Consider the following 18,439-nt stretch of genomic DNA (forward strand, 5'->3'; position numbering starts at 1 on the left):
GTGGCTTAGTCGGTTGAGTGTCCGACTTTGGCTCAGGTCATGATCTCATGGCTCGTGAGTTCGAGCCCCGCAGGGGGCTCTGTGCTGACTTAGAGCCAGGAACCTGCTTCGCATTCTGTCTCTCCCTCTCTGCTCCTCCCCTGCTCATGTTCTGTCTCTCTCTTTCTCAAAAATAAACTAAAAACAAAGGGAACCACATTTACGGGATAAAGGAAGGTAGTGTTGATACCCTGTAACACAGAAAATATAAAAAAAAAGGAAAAGAATTAAGTGAAAATTCTAAATTTGACAATTTACAGTAACTACACCGTAAATTCCTTAGATGGGCTCAACAGTTGACTGAATGTTATAGAGGAAAGAATTAGTAAACTTATAATACAGTCTAAACACTAGAAAGAAATAAGAATGAAGAAAACTGACCAAAGCCTCAAATATATGAAAGATACCATTATCTGCACCAACATACTCATAATGGGAATATCAAAAGAAGAGAAGAAAGTGGAAGGGGCAGAAAAATTATTCAACAAAGTTATGGTGAAATCTTTCAAATTTAGAGAAAAAGAATATTCAAACACAAAATGATAGACGAACACCACGTGGGATAAACAGATCCACGTCAAGAAGCATCACAGTAAAAATATTAAAAAGCAAAGAGGAAAAAAAATTTCTTAAGTATCAAGAGAAGTACAACTCATCACATACAAGGGAACTCCAGTAAGATGACCACCTGACTTCTCATCAGAAACACAGAATCCAGGAGGTAGGATGACAGAGTGTGTTGGGGGAATAAAACAAACAAAAACAAAACAAAACAAAAAAACCCCAAAACAGTCAACCAAAATAACAGCACTGCTTTCAAAACTGAAGGCGATATAAATTAACCCATAAATTCCCAGTCATTACTTCAAATCCACAAAGATTGTAGGTAAAAGTAACTATTTTAAAAGACAGGATAAAGAAGTATTTCTTCTAACCATTTGGCCAAGGCCATGCAACAATCTTTACATATATAACGATACTGTTGGGTCTGTAACCGTAGAAATAAATGTATTTGACAATAAGGCAAAATGAGGCAGAAAAACAAAGGCAAACTGGGGTGAGAAAATAACCATGGATGGTAACCGGAATCCACAGTAGCAAATGAAGCAGAAATGGTGAATAAGAAAGTTAATATAATGAACTCCACAAAGAGATATTTGCTATCCTTTCTTCTCTCAGTTTCTTTTTAAGACATCCAATTATATAAAATAGTAATTCAACAATGTATTGCTGGAATTTAAACATATACAGATCTACTATGTACAAAAGGAACCTCACAAAAATAGAGTAGAAGAAGTAGAATTACATATGAATGACCTTTCTATACTTCACTGTAGATGAGGGAGTATAAACCTGAAGTATGGTGATAGGGTGAATTTCTTAGGTGAATTTTAATAACAACCATCATGAAAATAATTGAGTGAAATGGTCACCGTAGAATTAAAATATTATGCTAAACCATATTCACTTAATGAAAATGAAGGCAATAATATAAAAGAACTAAAGGGTCATAAGGCTGGGTAGGGCAGATAAATGTCAAAACGTAATATGGCAGGAGTAAATCCAGCCGTATCAACGGAAAACTGGGAATGGATTTAGAAATCCAATCAAAAAGCATAGGGGCACCTGGGTGGCTTGGTGGTTGGGCGTCCGACTCTGGCTCTGGTCATCATCTCACGGTTTGTGAGTTCGAGCCCCGCGTCGGGCTCTGTGCTAATAGCTCAGAGCCTGGAGCCTGCTTCGGGTTCTGTGTGTGTGTGTGTGTGTGTGTGTGTGTGTGTGTCTGTCTCTCTCTCTCTCTTCCCCTCTCCCACTTTTGTTCTGTCTCTATCAAAAATAAATAAATGTAAAAAAACATTTTTTTTAAAAAGCAGTAATTGTCAGCTTGTAGAAAATATGTAAATTCAAACACATGGTATCTACAAGACACACTGTATTTAAAGGCACAAATAGGTAGAAAATTTTAAAAGCAGAGAAAGATCAATCAAGTATATAGCATCAGTAAGCAGGTTGGACAGGCTATACTAATATCAGACAAAATCCACTTTAACACAAAATACATAATTAGAGATAAAGTGGGACATTACATAATGAAAACAATCCATCAGTAAAGGAGACAAAAATCCAAGCAATTATACGCTACTAACGACGAGTCTCAAGAAATACTGAGAGAATTCAAAGCAAAAATACACACATCAACAATTACAGATTTTAATATCCCCCACTAAGTAATGGATAAAACAAGGGATAGAATACAAATAAGAGAAAAAAAAAGATAGAAAAACACTATGAAGTAACCAGCCTAACAAATATATATAAGACAATCCACTCAAAAAGAGCAGATAATGCATTCTTCAAAAGTACACACAAAAGGTTCCCAAAAATACATTTTAAAAGGTTCTCCCACCAAAATGGAAGGAAATTATAAATCTATCATATAAAGGAATTCTGAAAACTCACAATTGGAGATTAAATAACATATCTCTGAATAAAATAGAGGGAAACAATATTCAGAAAACTGAAAACACTTTTTAGTAAAAACAAAGACAAAATATACCATATCTTATGAAACAAACAGAAAACAGTACTTAGAAGACAATTTATCCTACAATATCATATTAAACGAGAACGATCCAAATCAATAACCTGCCTTGTACACCTGAGAACAATGGAGGAAAAAGCAATACAAATTGAAAGCAAGCAAGGATAGGAAATGAGAGAAAAGTAAAAATTAATAAACCAGCAAAGAAAGGCAATAGATAACTCTTTTAAAAGATCAATAAGCCTGACTAAACTGTATTTAGGCTGACATGGAAATAAGAGAGATAAGAGTCAAACTACTGAAGTTATGGGGCGCCTGGGTGGGTGGCTTAATCAGTTGAGCATTCAACTCTTGATTTCGGCTCAGATCATGATGTCATGATTCGCGTGACTGAGCCCTGCATTGGGCTCTGTGCTGGCACCGTGGAGCCTGCTCGGGATTCTCTGTCCACCTTTCGCTCTGCCCCTCACCTGCTCACTCTCATGTGCACTCTCTCAAAAACAAACAAATAAATGTTTCTAAAAAAAATAAATTACTGAAGCTGTGGAATAAAGACAGTACACACGCTAGGGATAGAATGTACTCACATTACAAACCTGGAATGTTTTCTACGCTACAAAAACAATTGTAAGTGAATGTTTTGAACTAATTTGATAACTTGGCTGAAATACAAAAATTCCTACAATCGGAAAAAATATAACAACTCAAGAAGAAATAAGCTATCTGAAAAAAAGTGTAAGAAGTAAACACACTGCAGTCATTTGAAAACTGCCCATAAAGGAAGCCGAGGTCCAGATGGTTTCACTGGTGAATTTTTAAACTCGTTTAAATAATAATATTAATTATTCAAACACTCCTGCAAACAATAGAAAAGAACACCTCCCACCTAATTATTAGTTTTTTTTAATTTTTTTTTTCCAACGTTTTTTATTTATTTTTGGGACAGAGAGAGACAGAGCATGAACGGGGGAGGGGCAGAGAGAGAGGGAGACACAGAATCGGAAACAGGCTCCAGGCTCCGAGCCATAGGCCCAGAGCCTGACGCGGGGCTTGAACTCAAGGACCGCGAGATCGTGACCTGGCTGAAGTCGGACGCTTAACCAACTGCGCCACCCAGGCGCCCCCTAATTATATGAGCCTTATATTACATCGGCACTAAACTCAGACATGATGAGAGAAGAAGACTACAGTTCAATGTCTAAAACAACTAAGAGCAACATCTTTGGAATACAGACCCACAGATACTCTGCACAATACTAGCAAATGTTATCGAGTAACACATTACGAGGATTGCACACAAAGACCCCGTGAGATTTATCCTACTAACGCAAGGCTGGTTTATCATCCGACAATGGTAAGAGAGCACCAACAGTGCACTCTCCCTCTGATTCACTCGAGCTGGAGGGTATCTTCTCTCCGCGTTCTCCCTCTGCCTCACTCCAGCTCGCCAGGGTCTTCTGGAAAGCAGTGTGTATACTCCTCCACCATACTGGGGCGCCTACTGCCTAGTGAACACTTTTAGATTCCCCAGCTCTGGTGGCCAGCATCACTTCTGCTTCCGGTCTCACAGGCCCGTACATATTTGCATACTTTAAGAGATACCGTCTGAAGATCTCCCTTCCAATCAGCCTGAATCTAGATGCTGAGTGAGATCCTCCCCTTGGGACAGTGACAGGTCTTGGAACACCCTCAACTACTGAAAGCCACTACAAATAAAAGAGGCTGGTTAGACAACATGAAGATTTGACAGGCAACCAAGAATGGAGACAAGTGATTTACCTAATAAGGAGTTCAAAATAATAGTCATATAGATGCTCATCGAACTCAGGAGAAAACGGACGAACACGGTGAGAACCTCAACATGAAGAAAGTACAAGAAAGTACCAAACAGAAAATACAGTAAGACAACTGAAAAATACTAGAGGAATTCAATAGCAGAACAATGAGGCAGAATGAATCAGTAACCTGCAGTCAGACAGTGGAACTCACCCAATGAGAGCAGGGGGAAAAGTGAACACAGCTTAAGAGACATATGAGACAATATACAGCAGACCAACATTTGCATTATAGAAATCACAAAAGGGGATGAAAAAGAAAGGGGCAGAAAATTCACTGAGAGAAATAATAGCCGAAACTTCCCCAAATTGGGGGGGAAAAAAGAAATCCATACCCAGGAAGCCCAGAAATTTCCATGTAAGATGAATTCAAAAAACCCACACCAAAAACATTATGAGATAGAGTGCCAAAAACTAAAGACACGGAGAGAATGTTAAAAGTAGCAAAAAATCCACAACTGGTTCCAGAAAAGGGAACTCTCGTAAGATTATCAGATCCTTCAGCAGAAACTTTTTCCAGTCAGAAGGCAGTGGCATGGTATATTCAAAGAATGGGAAAAGAAAAACCTTTACTGGACAACAATACACAGCAAAGCTCTCATTTAGAATCAAAGGACAAATAAATGAGTTTCCCAAACAAAAGCCAGAATTCACCAACACCGGAAAAGCCTCACAAGAAATGTTAAAGGGACTTCTTTAAGTTGAAACAAAAGAATACAAATTAGTAACATGAAAACATATTAAAGTATAAATCTCACTGGTAAAAACAAATATATAGTGAAATTCTGAATATCCTAATGTTGTGAAGATAGTGGGTTAATCACTTACAAAAGCAGTATGAGACATAAAAGACCAAAGTACAAAAAAATAACCATAATTACTTATAATCATTAGTTAAGACATACAGAAGATTAAAAGATACAAGAATTGACATCAAAACCATAAAATAGGGAGGGGAAAATACAAACACAGAGCACTAGAATATGTTCAATCCTCAGTTGTTGTCATTTTAAAATTGACATTGTCCTGAAATACCCCATTAAACCAGATGGACTTTGCAGAGATATACAAACATTTCATCCACAAAGAAAAATTCTCAAGTACACATGAACAATTTTCAAGGATGGACGATATATTAAGACAAAAAAACAAATCCTAGCAAATTTAAGAAGACCCAAACCCAATCAAGCTTCTTTCCTGCATGAAGCTAGAAATCAATTACCAGTAAGAAAACTGGAAAATTCATGGGGCGCCTGGGTGGCGCAGTCGGTTAAGCGTCCGACTTCAGCCAGGTCACGATCTCGCGGTCCGTGAGTTCGAGCCCCGCGTCGGGCTCTGGGCCGATGGCTCGGAGCCTGGAGCCTGTTTCCGATTCTGTGTCTCCCTCTCTCTCTCTGCCCCTCCCCCGTTCATGCTCTGTCTCTCTCTGTCCCAAAAATAAATAAAAAACGTTGAAAAAAAAGAAAACTGGAAAATTCACAGATATGTGGAGACTAAACAACACTCTCCTGAACAACCAATGAGTCAACAGAGAAACCAAGGGATACCTTGAGGCAAATAAAAATGGAAATACAACATATCAAAACTTAAAGGATACAGGAAAGGCAGTACTCAGACGGAAATTCATAGTGATAAACACAATAAGAATCCAGAAACTTCTCAAACAAACAAACAAACAAAAAACCTAACCTTACATCTCAAGGAACTAGAAAAAAACAAGGAAATGAAACCCAAGTTAGCAGAAGGAAGGAAAATAATCATGATCAGGACAGAAATAAATGAAATATGATCTGAGAAGATCAATAAAATTAAGAGCTGGTTCTTTCAAAAGACAAACAAAATAAACTGAATTTTTACTAGACTAACCAAGACAAAGAGGACTCAAATAAATTAAATATGAAAAGATAAAATATTATAACTCGTACCACAGAAACATAAAGGATTTTAAGAGACTACTATGAACAATTATGTCATAACAAATTTGACACTCTAGATGAGATGCATGAATCTCTAGAAAAATGGTCTACCAAGAGTGAATCATGATGAACTAAAAACATCTGAACAGACCAATTAATACTAAGGAAACTGAATCAGGAAAAAAAGCCTCCCTAAAAATAAAGCCCCTTCCCCACACCCACCAAATAAAGCCCAGGACCAAACACCTTCACTGGTGAATTCCACAAATCACCTAAAATAGAATACCATTCTCAAACTCAACCAAAAAATAGAAGAGGAGGGACGTTTCCTAACTCATTCTACAAGGCCAGCATTACCATCATACCAAAACCGGACAATGATGCTACAAGAACAGAACATGACAGAATATCCCTGATGAACACAGATGCTAGAAAATATTAGCAAACTTAACGCAACAATACATTAAAAGGAAGATATACTGTAACCAAGTGTGATTTATTAAAGGCACGCATGGATGGTCAAACATCCACAAATCCATCAACATGACACACATTACCAAAAAAAGGAAAAAAATCATAAGGTTATCCTTCAACAAAGTGGGGTTAAAGGGAACTCAGCTCAACATAATAATGGCCATATATAAATTTTTTTTTTTTTCAACGTTTTTTATTTATTTTTGGGACAGAGAGAGACAGAGCATGAACGGGGGAGGGGCAGAGAGAGAGGGAGACACAGAATCGGAAACAGGCTCCAGGCTCTGAGCCATCGGCCCAGAGCCCGACGCGGGGCTCGAACTCACGGACCGCGAGATCGTGACCTGGCTGAAGTCGGACGCTCAACCGACTGCGCCACCCAGGTGCCCCAATAATGGCCATATATAAAAAAACAAAAGCTAACAGCATACTCAATGGTGAAAAACTAAAAGCTTTTTCTCTAACATAAAGAACAAGACAAGGATGTCCATTCTTCCTACTTTTATTCAATACAGTAATGGAATTAAGTCCTAGCTGCAGAAATCAGAGAACAAAAATAAATAAATAAATGGTATACAGGTTGCTAAAGAAGAGAAACTATCACTATGTGAAGTCATATAATATATACAAAACCGTAAAGACTCCACCAAAAAACTGTTGGCACGGATGTATGAATTAGGTTAAGATTGCAGAATAAAAAGAAAAAATAAGATATAAAAATCTGCTGCATTTCTATACACTAATAACAAAATAATAATAATAAATAATTAAGAAAACATTTACCTTTCCAATTGCACCAAAAATTATAAAATACCTAGGAATAAACTTAACCAAGAAGGAAAAAGATCTGTAATCTAAAAACTAGAAAACACCAATAAAAGAAATGGAAGACAACACAAACAGCTGGAAAGATATACTATACTCTTAGATTGGAAGATTAGCATTAAAACGTCCTTACTGGGCTACCTGGGTGGCTCAGTCCCTTAAGCAACTGACTTCAATTCAGGTCATGATCCCATGGTTCATGAGTTCGAGCCCTGCAGTGGGCTCTTTGCTGACAGCTCAGATCCTGGAGCCTGCTTCGGATTCTGTGTCTCCCTGTCTCTCTGCCTCTCCCCCACTCATGCTCTCTCTCCATCTCTCAGAAACGAACATTAAAAAAAAAAGTTTTTTTAAATGTCCTTACTATTGAAAGCAATCTACATACTCAATGCAATCCCTATGAAAATACCAATAGCAATTTTCACACTAGAAGAAATAATACTAAAATTTGTAGGTAGAACCACAAGATATTGTATTTTTTTTTTAATCTTTGTTTATTTTGAGAGAAAGGCGACACATGCATGTGAGCAGGAAAGGGGCAAATAGAGAATCCCAAGCGGGCTCTGCACTGTCAGCACAGATGCCAACACAGGCCTCGATCTCATGAACCGTGAGATCATGACGTGAGCTGAAATCAATAGTTGGACACTAAACAACAGAGCCAGCCAGGAGCCCACACAAAAAATCCTCAATAGCCAAAGCAATCTTGAGAAGAAACAAGAAAGCAGAAGGTAGCAGGCTTGCTGATTTCAAACTATACCACAAAGCTACTGTAATCAAAACCGTATGCTATTGGCATACATGCAGACACACAGATCCATGCAACAGAACAGGGAGTCTAGCAATAAACCCACATCTAAGTCAACTAATCTACGACAAAGGGGCCAAGAATATACAATAGGGAAAGGACAGTCACCACTTCAATAAACGGTGTTAGGAAATACGGACAGCCACATGCAAAAGAGTAAAATTAAACCGCTATCTTGCACCATACACAAACTCTAACTCAAAATGGATTGAAGACTGGAACACAAAACCTGAAACTATGAAAGTCCTCGAAGAAAACAGGCAGTAGGCTACACATCAATCTCGGCAATAAGTTTTTGTATTTGACCCTAAATACAAAGGCAACAAAAGCAAAAATGAGCACGTGGGACTGCATCAAACTAAAAAGCAAAGCAGACCATCAATAAAATCAAAGACAATCCACTGAATGGGAGAAACTATTTGCAACCATTTATCTGATAAGGGGTTAATGTCCAAAACACAACTAATATTACTCAATAAGAAAAATCAAATTTGATTTAAAATGGGCAGAGGATATTGGGGCACCTGGGTGGCTCAGTCGGTTAAGCATCCGACTTCAGCCTGGGTCACGATCTCGCAGTCCGGGAGTTCGAGCCCCGTGTCGGGCTCTGGGCTGATGGCTCAGAGCCTGGAGCCTTTTCCGATTCTGTCTCCCTCTCTCTCTGCCCCTCCCCCGTTCATGCTCTGTCTCTCTCAGTCTCAAAAATAAATAAACATTAAAAAATAAATAAATAAATAAATAAATAAAAATAAAAATAAAAATAAAAATAAAATGGGCAGAGGATATGAATAGACTTGTTTCCAAAGAAGACATACAGACGGCCAACAGGTACTTGAAAAAGGAACACTACATCATCAGGGAAGCGCAAACCAAAACCGCAATGAGATATCACTTCATGCTATTAGAATGACTATTACCAAAAAGAAAAGACATAACCACTGTTTACAAGGATGTGAAGAAAAGGAAACCCTTGGGTACTGTTCGTGGGAAGGTAAATTGTGAAGCCACCATAGAACACAACATGGTAGTTAGTTCCTCAAAACATTAAGAATACAACTATCAGGGGCGCCTGGGTGGCTCAGTCGGTTAAGCATCCGACTTCGGCTCAGGTCACGATCTCGCGGTATGTGAGTTCGAGCCCCGTGTCGGGCTCTGTGCTGACTGCTCAGAGCCTGGAGCCTGTTTCGGATTCTGTGTCTCCCTCTCTCTCTGACCCTCCCCCGTTCATGCTCTGTCTCTCTCTGTCTCAAAAATAAATAAACGTTAAAAAAAATTAAAAAAAAAAAAAAAAAAAAAAAAAAAGAATACAACTATCATATGATCCAGCAATTCCACTTCTGGGTATTTATCTGAAAAAAATGAAAACACTAACCTGAAAAGACATACACACATTTCTTCACTGTGCTACTATACAAATAAATGAAGAATATATAGTTATACGTTAAGTTATATACGTTACGTATACTAAAGTACATATATTTTACATATGTATATATTATGTATACATATCTTATAAACATGATATACATGTGGAATACTATTCAGCGATAAAAAATAATGAAATCTTGCCATTTGGGGACACCATGGATACATCCTGATGGCATTATGTAAAGTCATAGAAGTCAGACAAAGGAAGAATAATACCAAATGATCTCACTTAAATGGAATTTGAAAAATAAAAACACAAATACAGTGATTTTATAGATCCAGGGAACATACTGATGGTTGTCAGAGGTGTGGGTTTGGGGGTATGTGAAATGGGTGTGTGTGTGTGTGTGTGTGTGTGTGTGTGTCAAAATGATGTATTGTCAAAATGACACCCCCACACATACACACCCTCTTCAACAACTCATGCTGAAGCAACTGGATAGCTACATGCAAAACAATTAAACTCGTTCCTCATACCATACACAAAAATGGGTAACAGACCTAAATGTAACAACTATTTACTTAAGGAAAATATAAGAGTGAATGTTTTTGTCCTTGGGATAGACACAGCCCTTTTAGATACAACACCAAAACCAATAGTGACAAAAGATAGAACAGATAACCTGTACTTCATGAAACAAAAAACTCTTTTGCTGCAAAACGCACAGTCAAGATATTAAATGACAATGCCACAACGGGAGAAAATATTTGTAAACAATATACTTAATTAGGGACTGATATACAGAATATGTAAAGAATGCTTACAACTCACCAATACAAAGACAACTACAACTAAAATATTAATAAGGCAAATGCCTGTTGAATATTAAGCTTGTATCCAGCAACCTTCCCATAAATGACTTCTATGTTGTAGGAGTGTGCCGCATTAGGATTCTTAGACAATCGAATCTCTGCAAAAAGAAGAGTTTTATTTCTTCCCTTGTCACCTTTCATATCCCTGTTTTGTTGTATTACCTAGGGTTTCTACTAAGATGTCTAAATAAGAGTGGTGAAACCGGATGACCCTGACTTGCTCCTGATCTTAGAGAGAAAGCACCCAGTTTCTCTTTATTATATGTGATGTTAACAGATTCTTTGGTAGATGTTTTTCATCAACTTGAGGAAATTCTCTATTCCTAGTTTGCTGAATTTTAAACATACATGGATTCTGTTAAATGCTTCTTCTGCATCAAAGGATCCTATCAAAGGATCATACAGTTTTGTTTTGTTTTTTCTCCAGCTTACTGATGGGATGGATTATGTTCATTGATTTTTGAATGTTGAATGAGCTTGCAGGTTTGGAATAAATCCTAATTCGTCATGGCATATAATTCTTTTCCTACACTGTTGGACTTTATTTGGAGGTCTGCATCTATATTCCTAAGAATTATTTGTAGTTTTTCTTCCAAGAGTGACCATCTGCTTTTGGGATTAAGGAAACAATTCTTTGGCCTTAAAGAAAGAGTGGAAAAGTTCCCTCTAACTACAAATCATCCCTAGGAATTTACAAAAAGGCCACTCGAGATAATAAATAAATTCAGAAAAGCCGTAAGCCACAATATAACCACCCCCAAATCAGGTGAGGCTTCTATGCAACTGCAATCAACAATCTGAAAGGAAATTAATAAAGCAATTTTATGTATAACAGCATCTTTGTCAGCCTATGGTAGATTACGCTGATTGGTTCTGGAATGTTGAACCACTTTGCATACTCGGAATATATCCCACTCGGTCACGGTGTAGGATTCTTTTTGTACATGGCTAGTTTCTATTTGCTAATACTTTGTTAAGGAATTGTGCTAGTAAATTTATGGGACATATCGATCTATAGATTAATTTTGTTTCCTGGGCTATCATTATATGGTTTTGATATCGGGATAAGAAAAAACTCCATTAGAACTGTTGCCTTCTATTTTTCTAGAAGACATTGTGTAAAATCAGTGTTAATTCCTCCTTAAATGGTTACATGTTTGATAGACGGTAAAAACATCTGTAGATTTTTTTAATCTATTTTAAACTAAATTTCTTTAATTCAAATTATCTACGATATCTTCTATGACAATGTATGGACCATTCAAATTGTCCATGTCATCTTGAGTTTGGTAGTTTAGGATTTCTAAAGAATTGATCCAGCTCTTCTCGACTGTCAAATTAAGAGCATAACATTTTAAGTATCATCCTGTTAATGAACGCAGAAGTGATAGCCCCGTTTCCTTCCTGATATTGGTGGTTTGGGGTGTGCGTGCATGTGTGTGTGTGAAGACTGCTAGGTTTAACAATTTTACTTTTTTTCTAAGCACTGGCTTTGTGTCATTAGGTTTCTCTACTGTTTTCCTATTATAAACTTCATTGATTTCTGCTTTTTTCATTTTCTTTCTCCTACTTGCTGTGGATTTACTTTGTTCTTTTCCACTTTCTTTTTTTTTTTTTTTTTTTTTTAAATTTTTTTTTTCAACATTTTTTATTTATTTTTGGGACAGAGAGAGACAGAGCATGAACGGGGGAGGGGCAGAGAGAGAGGGAGACACAGAATCGGAAACAGGCTCCAGGCTCCGAGCCATCGGCCCAGAGCCTGACGCGGGGCTCGAACTCACGGACCGCGAGATCGTGACCTGGCTGAAGTCGGACGCTTAACCGACTGCGCCACCCAGGCGCCCCTTTTCCACTTTCTTAAGGTAGAAAGTTCATTATGGATTCGAGACCTTTCATCTTATCCAATGTTAGCATTTATTAGTATAAACTTCCATAACAGCACTTAAAGCTGCTTCACACACAAATTGGTATACTTTTTCATTTAGTTCTTAGTATTTTTAAAATTTCCTTTGAGCCTTCTTTGATTCATGCTTTACTTACATGGGTCTTGTTTAATTTGTAAGGTCTGGTGACTTCTTGTTAATGATTCAGTTTGATTTCTTTTTTTTGTTTTGTGAGGGTTTTTTTTTGGGGGGGGGTAATGTTTTTTATTTATTTTTGAGAGAGAGACAAAACACAAGTCGGGGAGGGGCAGAGAGAGAGGGAAACACAGAATCTGAAGCAAGATCTAGGCTCTGAGTTGTAAGCACAGAGCCCAGCACGGGGCTTGAACTCAAAATCCGTGAGATCATGACCTGAGCCGAAGTCAGACTCCCAACCAACTCAGCCACACAGGTGCCCCCACAGTATGGACACCATAGCATGATTTCAGTTCTGCAAAATTTCCTAAGCTTTCTTCATGGCCCAGTATATGTTTTACCTTACTGAATGCTCCACAAGCACTGGAGGAGAACACATACCCTGCTCTTTTAGGTAGTATTCCTAACCAACTGAGCCACTCAGGTACCTCAATCTGTTAGGTAGTATTCTACATTTTCGTTCAATCCTGTTCAGGGATGTGCTCTGCAGCTCTTCCACATCTGCTATTAATTCATATCTGTTGTCTACAAGTTCTACCAATTACTAAGAGTAAGGTGCTGAATTCCCCAAATATAATTGAAGGTTTGTTTATTTATCCATTCAGTTCAGTCAGTTTTGATTTGTGTCCTAGGAGGTTCTATTGTTTGGTGCGGTCACATTTTGGATCACTGCCTTTTTCTCTAATAATATTCTTTGCCATCGAGACTACTTTATCTGATATTAATGGAGTCAATCTTGCTTTTGTTTTCATTAGTATTTGCATAGTACATCTTTTTCATAAAATTTTATTGTTTATTTTTGAGAGAGAGAGAAACAGAGCATGAGCAGGGTAGGGGAAGAGAGACAGGGAGACAGAGATAGAGGGAGACACAGTGTCTGAAGCAGGTTCCAGGCTCTCAACTCTCACCACAGAGCCTGACGTGGGGATCAAACTCACGAACCGTGAGATCATGACCTGAGCCAACTCAGATGCTTAACCCAGCCACAGGTGCCCCCATCTTTTTCTATTCCCTATCAACCTCACTATGTTCTGTCTGAAGTGAATTTTTTGTAGATAACATATTTCTGCATCATGTTTTCTGTTTCATGCAGTCTACCAATTTATATGCCTATTGGTGTATTTAGTTCATTTACATTGATGAACACTGCTAATGTCAAGGTTTAAGTCTGCCATTTTATTTTTCGGTTGTTTTCTCAGTTTCTCATTCATCTCTTCCTAACTTATTTTCTTACTGGTTACCTGAACATTTTTTTAAACATTCAATCTTCATTAATTTAGAGTACTTGGTTTTTTTCTGTTTACACTATTTCTGAATGTACCACTTCATATAATTTTTTAGTGGTTGTTCAGGGTATTTGAGTCCATTTCTAGGTAAAAGGCGCATATATAATTTATCACAGTCTTCTCGGATCAACATCTTATCATTTCAAGAGAAATGTAACACTTTAATTCCATTTAAAGCCCTTTATTCTATCTTTTAAATGTAATTATATTATTTTCTCCACATGTAGAGCATCAAATCATAAGATATTTCTAAATTTTGCCTGAATCAAATATGATTGTAGAAACTCATGAGAAGAAAACTCCATTATATTTACCCTTATTTTTGCCATTTCCATTTTCTTTCTTTTCTAAAGTTCCAACTTTCTAGTGTTATTTCCTTTCGATTCGGAGAACGTCCTCTAGCCATTTTTAAAAGTTTTGTTTGCTTACAACACTTTCTCTTAGTTTTCCTTTTTATGGTATCTTCAGCTCTCCTCTCATGAATATATGTTCATAAGATACCGCTTTTGTCTGAAAGTTCTTTTCTTTCAATACTCAAAAAAGGGCATTATTTCCCTCTAGCTTCCATGCTTTTGGCTGAAACATCCACTATCATTTCCAAAGAAAAGGAGATGCTACTCTCCGGCTACTTTGAAACATTCTCTTATTTTTAGAAATGTAATCATGACATGCCATTGGCATGGATCCCTTTGCATTGATCTTACTTACAGTTCATGCAGATTCTTCAATGAGTACTTTTAGCTCTTCTGCCCAACTTGGGAAGTTTTCAACCGTTATTCTTTAAAATCCTTCAAGTCCCACCCTCTCTTCCCTTTCTGTTACTCTTATTCCCGACACACAGAGAATCCACCCTCCTCTCGTTACCTCCATGCCTTCCAATCTGGACTGACCATAATCACCCTAAAGGAAAACGACAAGCGTCCTCTAGCGACATCTGTAGTGCTTATGCTCTTCCCAATATCTTCTCCAGGGGCGAGAAAGATCTTATAAACATAAACCACACATTGCTTGTTAACCAAAATATACTAAAAAGGATAACATTAAAAACTTTAATAAGATTTATGATATTTACCTTGTGGACCACAACTGCCTGACGTCATTTCCTGTCCCACACTCATCAATCACTCACTCCCCTTTGGCCATTGTACTTTTTTTTTTTTTCGCTATTTCCCAAAAAACACCAAACACATTCCTGCTCATTGGCTTAGTGGGTGCTATTCCCCTTGCTGAGAAGAGGCAGAAACCGCCCAACTCACACAAACATTTCACTCACATCCGGCTCTAGGGTGGCTGATCTCCTACTTCAGGTCTCCCCTGACTACTCTTCTTAAAGCAGCACAATTTAACTCTGCTCTAATTTCCATGGTCATTTTTTAGCATTACACAGCGTTAATACGCAGAAGTATCTCTTTCTAGTGCTACTTTTTAAATGCATGAGACATATAACTATATAAATTCAAGGTGCACGTTAGTTTCAGACAATTATAAACTGTATTATGACTGCTACTGTACCAGTAATCAGCACCTTTATTATGTTACACAATTCCCATGCCTTATTAGTGACTGGAACCATTCAGTTCTGGTGTCTTGGCAAGTGTGGTTATCACAATACGATACTGTCTGCATTCTTGATATGGTATCCGCTATCTCTAGGCTTACTTAGTACTCTTCCGATCTTGTGCCATCACTCCTTTCCCACACCCCATCCCCTGGGAACCACCACAGTACCCTCTGTTATCATGAGTTTCCCTTTTCCAGATTCCAGATATAAGTGACACCATACGGTAACTGTCTTTCTCCTAAAGTGGCAGGATGTCATTTCTCATGACCGAATACTACTACTCTCTTTTCTTTCTTTAGCCATTCATGAACTGACGAGCACTCAGATTGTGTCCAGATCTGGCTATTGTGAATAAGGCCGTGATACACATGAATGTGTATATTCTCTTCGATATCCTCTTTTCATTTTCTTCGGGTATGTTCCCAGGAACAACTGCGGGATCCTAGGACAGTTCTATATTTAACTGCTTGAGGAATCTCCACACCCTTTTCCACAGTAGGTGAACCAATTTACATCACCACCACCGACAGTGCACAAGAGTTCCCTTTTCTCCTCATCCTCGCCAACACTTGTTCTCTCTTGTCTTCTTGGTGCTAGCCATTCTAAATGGTGTGATGTGGCTCGGCGGTGCATGTCCCTCACGGTAGTGATGTTGACCACCTCTCCATGTATCTCTTGGCCACTAGTGCTACTTGTATAAAGTCACTGGCACATTATTCTTTCACTGCTATGGCATTTATTAATTGTTTTTAATCAAAAAAATGTTTTTCATGTTTATTCATTTTTGAGAGACAGAGACAGAGCACGAGTGGGGGAGGGCCAAGAGAGAGGGAGACACAGAATCTGAAGCAAGCTCCAGGCTCTGAGCTGTCAGCACAGAGCCCGATGCAGGCCTCGACTCATGGACTGCAAGATCATGACCTGAGCTGAAGTTAGACGCTCAACTGACTGAGCCACCCAGGCGCCTCTCACTACGATGGTATTTAGACAACAGCAAGCACTCAAAAATTACTTGAGTCGGAAAATCAGTGTATGAAACAATGCCTGGGAACAGCAGGAATGCAGTGCAACAACGCCGGTAAGGTCGGAGGCTGACACTGCTTTGAGAAACACACACTCATGCAGGAAAACGATGGCAAAGGGGAGGAGGCAAAGATTGGTCTGTTGACAAATGTAAGAACGGTGAATATTCAAAACGTGAATCAAACAGGAGAAGATTTTTCGTGAGAGCAGAATCTGGAGGTTTGGTCCAATAACCAGTATTCTCAGTCACTCACTGGATTATGACTTCTAAACAGGTACCTTAAAAACACATTCCAAAGTTGTCCAGCCCTGGGTTAACCATGGGAAGATAATAAATGTCCTGATGTTCATCGGTGCCGTATGTATCCACTCACCTGGGAGGCTCTGGCTTGGGAATTCTTCCTCCCATATCCATGGCTCCTCTCCTTGCTCCAGCCTGAAGATCACCTCTGGTTTGGTAGCACAGGACCCTGTCAACGTGAAATCATTCAGGATTCAGACCAGGTGGCCTAGACTTCAGGGCCTCTGGAAGAGGAGGAAGCCGCTGCAGCTGCTCAGTGAAGAAGCCACGGAACACTCCACTGGAGAGGTAAACACAACTACCTTCCTGGCGCCCAAAAGTGGTCAATCGGCAATGACTCCTGAATCCCAATCTTAAATATCATTCAACGTGGCACAGAGCCTATACGCCTCATAATTAACACAATCAAAACATGCTACTTGGAATTATATAAAAACAGTCCTTACCCACTGAGACAAGGTGGCTGTAGTTCTCCAGCATCACGTCCCTGTACAGGGACCTCTGACTTGAGTCCAAGCACTGCCACTCCTCCTGGGTGAAGCCCACGGTCACATCCTTAAATGATACCGATCCCTGGAATCTCTGTTCAATCTGAAATGTTCAGAATTGGGTGACATGGAAAAAGCTGTATGGGAACCAATCCTTCTCATGATTACCAAAACAGTCTGCAGAAGGTGTGTTTGGCTTTAGGCTTTGAGGGAAGACGAGAAATCTAACAAACGCTATGCCATTGCTTCAGGGTATTATTAACGTAAAAATCACCAAATCCCACAACGTATCCGGAACTGTTCCAATTCTTAGAAATGCTAAGATTAATAAAACTGTTCTTGTATTCAAGGAGCACATAATCTGATAAGAAAACATGCAGTGACAGGTTACAATCGCTAAGGTGAAGTATGCACAAGACAGACTAAAACAAACGAGCAGCAAAATTAGCTCTCTGTGGGGCCTCACTGAAGAACGGCTGGTGGAGAAGAGGAAACCCGTACTCGCATGAACACAGGGTCGTGGTCCCCGGTGCAAGCAAAGGCGGGGCTCCATTAACACATTCGCGAAATGAGAAGAGGGCAAATGGTGGAGGAAAAGTTGAGAATCCAGCCTGGATCTGTGATGACAGGAAGTGCCAGAAAGGAATTCATGGAATGGATCACAGAGTAAATTAGACCGAGTCTTCAATGTGTGATCACTTTCCACCTTAAAGAATATTTTGGAGTACTGGGGCGCCCGGGTGGCTCAGTGGGTGGAGCGTCCGACTTCGACTCAGGTCACGATCTCGCAGTTCGTGAGTTCGAGCCCCGCGTCGGGCTCTGCTGACAGCTCGGAGCCTGGAGCCAGCTTCGGATTCTGTGTCTCCCTCTCTCCCTGCCCCTTCCCTGCTCATGATCTGTCTCTCAAAAATGAATAAACATTAAAAAAAAATTTAAAAAAACAACCAAACACTTTTGAGTACTACCAAACTTGATATTTATGAATTACATAAATATACTATCAATACATTTTGTTACAAATTTTT

The 18,439-nt window shown here is 38.8% G+C and overlaps 1 protein-coding gene across 2 annotated transcripts in view; it reads right to left on the minus strand.

Moving 5' to 3' along the window:
- Positions 1-18,439, minus strand: part of LOC131493665 (zinc finger protein 33B-like) — a 90,711-nt gene that overhangs the window by 8,207 nt on the left and 64,065 nt on the right. For both annotated transcript variants that reach the window (XM_058698273.1, XM_058698272.1), the window contains exons 2-3: positions 17,373-17,517; positions 17,000-17,095 (exon numbers count right to left, since the gene is read on the minus strand). In XM_058698273.1, coding sequence (XP_058554256.1) covers positions 17,000-17,095; positions 17,373-17,406 — 130 coding nt within the window. In that variant the 5' untranslated portion in view covers positions 17,407-17,517. The remainder of the gene's footprint in view (positions 1-16,999; positions 17,096-17,372; positions 17,518-18,439) is intronic.

This window comes from Neofelis nebulosa, chromosome 13, assembly GCF_028018385.1.
Source record: "Neofelis nebulosa isolate mNeoNeb1 chromosome 13, mNeoNeb1.pri, whole genome shotgun sequence".
NCBI classification, from domain to species: Eukaryota; Metazoa; Chordata; class Mammalia; order Carnivora; family Felidae; genus Neofelis; species Neofelis nebulosa.